This window comes from Rhinopithecus roxellana, chromosome 4 (assembly GCF_007565055.1).
Source record: "Rhinopithecus roxellana isolate Shanxi Qingling chromosome 4, ASM756505v1, whole genome shotgun sequence".
Taxonomy (NCBI): domain Eukaryota; kingdom Metazoa; phylum Chordata; class Mammalia; order Primates; family Cercopithecidae; genus Rhinopithecus; species Rhinopithecus roxellana.
The window spans coordinates 49,822,652-49,830,497 of NC_044552.1; the positions used below are offsets into that span (position 1 = coordinate 49,822,652).

Sequence of the window (7,846 nt, forward strand, 5' to 3'; positions counted from 1 at the left end):
TTTTAACCCTGAAGATAATGTACACAGTTTTAAATCCTTGATTTAAAGAGCTCTTAGAACAGGCACAATAAGAAGAACTGAACAATACCCATGTAACTAAATGTCTGAAAAATAATATCTAATAGGTCAGTGAGTGATCATAGAATCTCAGAGGAGAGTTGCTTTATATGTGCAAACAACAGTATAAATAATATACATTGTATTTTTATCTTAACTAATTTTGCACATTTTTTCAATATTGTGTAGTACTATTTTCTTTTCAAATAGCTACTTTCAAAAGCAAGATAAAAGAAAAAAGTTATCTGTATTGGAGCACTTACAGTCTAATATGAACTTTTTGCTACAAAATAAAATGATTAATTACTTCCTTTCATAGTGAATAGAGTAAAAACTATACCTGGAACGTAAGTTCTACATAAACTATGACCCTAAATTAAAGTCTTGGCAAAATTCTACCTCTCAAGCAAAAATGGATATTGAAGAAGTAGCAACTACTTTTTGTATGAGCTGTATGTCTCAAATAAGAAAAGCTCGAGTACATTTCAGCACATTAAAAACATTACAACTCATACTTTTAAACTGAGACTTGAAAAAATTTAAATTGCACATTACTACACAGCTAAGCAAAACCTCTCTTTGATGGTTGGCATGGCCATGTGACTATATTCTGGCCAAAGAGATAAAACAGAGGTGCTCGTCTATGCTTTAGAATGTCTTCTCAAAATGTGGAAACTGTAACTTTATTTTCCAATTTTTTATTGGTACTCAAATATTACTTTTGGAGCGTGAAGAGCCAAACTAGCTCATGACTACAAGGGCCATTTTCTAGCAATGATGAAGCAGAAGGTTGCATGCAGCCTCGTCGCTAATGACAAAGTGAATCCAGGCAAAATATCTTATGTGTTAAAAATATTTACTTTAGTTAGGGTTGCCACCAATCTGACATATTCTTATATAGTACACAGTTTTAATCAAATAAACGTTAACCATTTTAATATACTCAACTTTCCTGGGTTATATTCTTGTCTACATGTGGCATACAAGTCACACAATGCTTCCTAATTGTTTCATATACCTAAGTCTCCTTACCCATGTAGATCCTAAGTTTCTCAAGGCCTGGGACTTTATAATACTCTTTTCTTATGACCCTCAATGCTTACTACAATCTCGGATATATAAAAAGTTTTAAATACTATCAACTACTCCTGTTAATATTCCAACATCCAAAATAATATAGAAATTGCACATTTAAACCATAAATAATAATACTTTGATACTTTCTAAATCTTTAAAACTACTTTATGTATGAAAAAGTATACTTATGAAAATATTTTATTTTAAATCCTATGAGGAAATTATTATTTAATTCAACAAATACAAAATTTGAAATAAAATTAAAATCCTCTAAATACCAATTAATCCAAATTCAACCAATATTTACTAGGCCTCCCACTTCATGGCACCATAATTAGTATATGATAAGTAAATCACCATGTTTACTCTCAAGAAGTTGCTGTTTAATTAAAATAAAGTAATGTTCTATTAAACAATGTAGAATTAAATGATGAATGAGTTAATACCTGAAAGGTGCTTAGAAGAGTTGTTGGCTCCACAGTAAGTATTCAATAAATCTTAGTTTGTAAGGAGGAAGAGTATGTTCAGTAAGACAAGAAAAAACATGCTACTCAGGGTATATTACAGAAGGGTCTGTTAATTAAATATGTAGTGTGTGCAGGTTCTATGAGGGGTGAATTTCCCTTGACTGCCCAATCTTGTCACTATTAGAAACTATTGAATAACAGGAATATGATCCCTAACTAATCCTGGGCACAGGGCTCCTTATGATGCCTTACGTTTTCTCATCATGTTACTAATATATATTAACTTCACTTATTATTTTAAGGTTCATACCAACACGACAAAATAGAGAAGTTAAAATTAGCATTTTAAAGGTGTATTTTCTATTAAACATGTATTTCCTATTTTTAAACATGTATTTTCTATTTTTCAATGAAAATATGCCTTCCATTTTCAAATAAATTACCTTCTTTCAATCCCAAAATACCGGCAATAGTAATGGCCCAAGGGTCCATGCACAGTTGTGTAAGTTGTATATTGAGCAAAACTGAGGTAAGTTTCACTTACAGAAACTACAGACATATTCACCCCTGGCAGAAATGAGAGAAGTGGGTCAGAGAGAAAATAGTAAGGGGTAAGGTATGTGGGAAAATGGAAAATACACATGTTACCAAAAGTGGCATCCACCACTCATCTCTCTAACTAGTGACAACCTCATGCAAGACCCTGGACCCAGAATTGTCAGATTTTTCAATTTTTCAGGAGTAGCTAAACATCTGGATTTTTTAATAAAAAATCCTGGTTTTTAAATATTTCTAACTCATATTAATGCTATTTTCTGTTGGTTTTATTTTTTCTATGTAGATTACCACATTATCTACAAATAGTAAAAGTTTTACTTTTTATCTTCAGATTGTTTTACTTCATTTTTTTCTCTTAAAGCATAACAAATATCTCCCTGTTAAATGTAGCAAAAACGGTAGAAATCCATGTTTTATTACTAGTCTTAAAGGGAACATATCTACATTTCTCCATTATGTATGATGTTTACTTTGGAGTTTCGGTGTAGACATCTTTACTGTGATAAATACATTTTTGTTTCTAATAACAGAACTGAGAAAAAATTGCCACATAGGATATGAGCTCTCATGAATAAATAGCATTTATTCATAACAACAGTCAACCAACTATAAAATGTATTTTTAAAATATGCAATACAATGTTTGAGCTCTGGAGTTTGAAACAGCCTGGGAAACATGGAGAAACCCCATCTCTATTAAGAATGCAAAAAAAAAAAAAAAATAGCGAGGCATGGTGGTAGGCACTTGTAGTCCCAGTTACTTGGAAGCATAAAGCGAGAGAATCACTTGAGCCCAGGGAAGGTCGAGGCTGCATTGAGCCATGACGGCACCACTGTACTGCAGCCTGGATGACAGAGCAAGACCCTGTCAAAAAAAAAAAAAAAAAAAAAAGCAATACAAAATAAATCTTAAAATATCCGTGAATAAACAAAGAGTATTATAAGGCCACTATAGAGTAAAGTGTTAAATCTATTTGAGGGTATTTTTAAAAATCAGAGTAAGTGGAGAAATATCCTATACTCTTTGATGAGATGTCAACACGTTACAGAGTTCAACTATCTTCAGATACATCTATAAATTTTATGCAATTCTACTCAAAATTCTAGCTGAAGTTTTTTGAGGAACTAGAAAAACTTATTCAAAAACTGTTTATGGAAGATTAATGTCTATGTGACCTAAGTCATCTTCAAAAAAGGGGGTGGTGAATAAGCTCACTTGCTGTACCGGATATTAAGTTGTATTACAAGGTTGTGGACAGGAAAATGTAAGTCACAGAAAGAAGAAAGACAAACATTAATGAGCCTATGAAGAGAAGCTCAAACCTACTAGAAATTAGAGAAATACAAATTAAAATGACAATGAGAAATCATGTTTTACTGATTATATAAATAAAGGTTACTTCTCTGCATAATATTAATTGTTAGAGGTGTGTCCCCATATAGTACTAGGGGACCATAAACTAATGCAGCTACTTCTGAGAGCCATCTGGCAGATTACCTGCATACCTGGGACCCAGCAATTCAAGTCTTGTTGTATCATGCAAGTCGATAAGAAGGCATGCATGAGGCTGTCCATCATGGACTTCTTTATGATAGCAAAGAGCTGTCGACAACCTAGGTGTCCACCCACCATGGAGGGAACAGGGAGTTAGATGAGATGAAGGGACATCACAGAGAATTAAGCATCAGTCAGAAGCCACAGACTAGTCCTAGTAGTCTGTGGAGACATGGAGACAGTCTTAAAACATGCTGCTGTCTGAGAAAGTCAAGAAAGAGAATGAGGTCTATAGCATAATATGGTCTATATAAATTAATAATTCAAGCACACAAAACAAGACTACCTGCTGTAAAAGGGTACACAAACTTTTTTTTAAAGGAGGTTACCATTGGAGAAAGATGGGAATGGCTCATAAAAATTAAAGGAAAGGAAAGGAAAAGAAAGGAAAGAGAGAGGGAGAAGGAGAGGGGGAGAAATGAAAGAAAGAGAAAGAGAGAGAGAGAAAAAGAAAGGGAAGGAAGGAAGGAAGGAAGGAAGGAAGGAAGGAAGGAAGGAAGGAAGGAAGGAAGGAAGGAAGGAAGGAAGGAAGGAAGGAGGGAAGGGAGAGAGAGAGAGAGATAAAGAAAGAAAGAAAGAAAGAAAGAAAGAAAGAAAGAAAGAAAGAAAGAAAGAAAGAAAGAAGAAAGAAGAAGAAAGAAGGAAAGAAAGAAGAAGAGAAAGAGAAAGAAAGAAAGAAGGAAAGAAAGAAAGAAAGCAAGCAAGAAAGGAGAAAGAACAAAAAGAAAAGAGGAAAGGAAAGGAAAGGAAAGGAAAGGAAAGGAAAGGAAAGGAAAGGAAAGGAAAGGAAAGGAAAGGAAAGGAAAGGAAAGGAAAGGAAAGGAAAGGAAAGGAAAGGAAAGGAGGAACTGAGACAGGAAGGAAGAAAGGAAGGAAAGTCTGGGCGCAGTGGTTCATTCCTGTAATCCTAGCACTTTGGGAGGTCAAGGTGGGAGGATAGCTTGAGGCCAGGAGTTTTAAGACGAGCCTAGGAAACATAGCAAGAACCCATCTTTACAAAAAAGAAAAGAAAAGAAATTAGCTGGGTGTGGTGGCACACATCTGTAGTCCTAGCTACTCAGGAGGCTGAGGGAGGAGGATTGTTTGAGCTCAGGAGCTCGAGGCTACAGTGAGACATGATCCTGCCACTGCACTCCAGTCTGGGTGACAGAGCAAGACTCTGTTTCTCTCTCTCCCTCTCTCTCTCTCTCTCTGTCTCTCTCTCTCACTCTGTCTCTCTCTCTCTTTCTCTGTCTGTCTCTCTCTCTCTCACACACACACACATACACACACACACACAAAAGAGAAAAAAAGGAAGGATAAAAGAAAGGGAGAGAAGGATGGAGGGAGGGAAGAAGGGAACGCTGTTTATAGGTAAAATGTAAAGACTAAGGATAAATAATCATTATGTGGAAAATTTAAAATAATACATATGTAAACACATAAAGAGACATTTCCTCAATTTTACAAGCAAGATGGCATTATTGAGAATGAAGGCTACGGCATCTGATTTTTTTTTTTTTTTAACAGAGTCTTGCTCTGACTTTTTAAATGACGTCTGGGTTTTGAAATAAGGATTCCAAGCCCCTAGTTTACCCTAAAATGTCTTCTAACTGGGATTTCTAGTCACCATCACCCATTTACAGTAGTGTGATGGAGAAGCCTGATTAACCCTGAAGTTCTGCTGAGGAGATTTCATACAATGAGAGACAGAAAAATAAAGCCTCATCTAAGTGTACTTGTAGAATTTTGTTTTGTTTTTGTTGCAGAGTTTGATTGTATCAAATGCTCAAAATCTATAGTCATTCTCCAATTAGATAAATATAATGAATACCATCATCCTCCTTATGTTGTATTTATCCATTTAAACTTAGACTTTTTCAACTACTCTATATGAATTCCTCCTTTCTTTTTAATAATTTTAAAAGTCCCAGACTGGAAAAACAAATGAAGCAAAACAAAAATACACATGAAGAATATATTTGGTATGACTTAGGCAGAGCGAGTGACTGACTTTATTTTATTTTGTCCTGGTTTTAATAGCATTACTAATACCACAGTTTCTAATGCTCGTGCATCCATTAGCCCCTTGAAATAACAACTAAAATCTACGGATAGTAGATTTGTGACTTTGTACTTACTATCACAAGATAGTAAATCTTGTGACTTTCTTGAGGCTCTCTAAGAGGTTACACACAAAAAGTCTTGAGAAAGCTGATGTCAATACAAAGGAGAGAGAGAGAAGAGTTTTAAGTAATCCTTATATAAGTTGAGTGAGTGTTCAAAACTCACTGGTCAGGATTCTGATCAGCACTCAGGACTGTCAAATCAGAACTTTCCTGAAGGTGCTTGTATTACACAGGAACCCCACATCCAAACCAAAGCACTTTAACAATCCAAAGAAATGTATTTTCTCAATTGCAATAATCATTTTTATTTCATTGAAAGAAGAAAAAAAAAAGAGAGAAAGTTTGTCAGATCTTGTTGTTATGAAAGAGGATAATGTCGAAACATATTCCCAAAGCCTACCTTCTAGATACCAAGGCTGTGTGTGAGGAGGCCATTCTTTCTCTTCATGGCAAAAGGACTTGTAGTCAGGACAGCAATCAGAATTTTCTCTGTCACAGAATTTATCGCAGTAGCACAATGCATTCGCCTCATAGAACTCAGTGACACAGCCATCATCTCTGTCTTCACAACAGCCAAAATTTCTACAGTATTGCCCTTGGAAAATGGCTCTTTTGAATCGAGTACCTTGAAAAACGGTGTGATTCCTAGTGAAATAAACTTCTAGGTCCACTTCTCTTTGAGGTAAATACTGCTTCTCCATCCAGATTTCTGTAGTAAGATAAGAGAAGATTAAGATCTTATATCCAGTCCACATTCTCTGGAAGTCAGGTATAGCTTCCACTTTCCGTTATATCTAGTACCCTTAGCCTTATGGGCTTCTCCTTGGAACCTGAATTCTTGTCATCAAGACACTTCAGCCTGAACCCTGAAACTGATCCTTTACTTGAAATGAGTATACTTGTAGTTAAACATTAATCAAGAATTTCAATGTTTGACCAGGATAATGTATGTTAGAAATAAACTATTGTTAGTCCCCCAAAGTTAAAAAAACTTGTATTTCATATAATGTAGAAATTTTGCATAATCAAAATATCTACATAAAATCTTATGCATAGAGACACATTGAATATTGCATGCCTCTCAAAAAATCTAGGCTCTTAAATCAAAAGCCTCCTTAGAATATACATGACCCAGATTATGGCTAAAATAAACACTGGCAAGGTGCAGGAAATTCAAAAGTCAAAAATCCAATTATTCATTTTATCTGCTTGCATTGCAATGAAAATGCAGGCTGTCATGAGGTTGCCTGCTAGGATCTGTCACATCAATAACAGTTGTTCTAAATCATGCCCAGTCACACACTGGTTTGATTTCCCATCTGCACCCTATTTACCTACAAGAAGCATTTTGATTTCAAGGCTTAGTGGAACCTAATTCAGCAAGAAATTCCCTGAGGGTGACCTTAGTTCTCTCCACCTGAGTCCCTGCTTAGCGTAAATACTGGGAACCTTCAGTATCTTGAAGGAAGCTTATACTCAAGAAAAGTCAGTATTCAGTGTGAATGAGCCATGCGGGGAGGGTATTGTGAAGGAAACTGGAAGGACAAGGTGTCATTAGTGTTTTTATAGAGCTGTGTATTTACACTGGTTTTTGGCTACACTGTATTTATTCATTAACTACAATAACTTCCTTTGGATTGGGGATAAGTAACCAGTAGAGGATGATTCAGCAAGAGTTGCTGGGTGGACTAGTGGAAAGCACCTGTCTTGGCAATCAGAAAACCCAGACTCTGGTCCCTGAGCTACTGTTTAATTGGTTCTATAACCTTGGGTTCACCATTTACTTCTCTGGTCTTCAGTTATTTGTCTGTGAAATGGGGTATTCCTTTCCCAGGCTATTTCATAACTCCAACCCTACAAACTTGCTCCTTGACCTTGCTCTATATTTTATTTAACTCACACTTTTGTCTTCATTGTGTCGTTTTCTTCTGGCACCTTCCTCTCAGGCTTTAAACCAATTGAGTCTCTCTTTCTTAAAAAAAAAAAAAAAAAAAAAAAAAAAAAATTCTACATTATCTTGATGTC

General features: G+C 35.4%; 1 protein-coding gene across 5 annotated transcripts in view; it reads right to left on the reverse strand.

The window, feature by feature from the left end:
* TINAG (tubulointerstitial nephritis antigen) overlaps positions 1-7,306 on the reverse strand; it is an 84,922-nt gene extending 77,616 nt beyond the window's left edge. Inside the window, exons 1-2 of one of the 5 annotated variants that reach the window (XM_010363845.2) lie at positions 7,224-7,306; positions 6,222-6,530 (exon numbers count right to left, since the gene is read on the reverse strand). In XM_010363845.2, the coding sequence (XP_010362147.1) occupies positions 6,222-6,522 (301 nt within the window). In that variant the 5' untranslated portion in view covers positions 6,523-6,530; positions 7,224-7,306. Of the gene's footprint in view, positions 1-6,221; positions 6,723-7,155 lie in introns of those variants that run through there. The other 4 variants (XM_010363838.2, XM_010363830.2, XM_010363860.2 and 1 more) reach the window with 4 other exon arrangements.
* Positions 7,307-7,846: the final 540 nt, after the last annotated feature.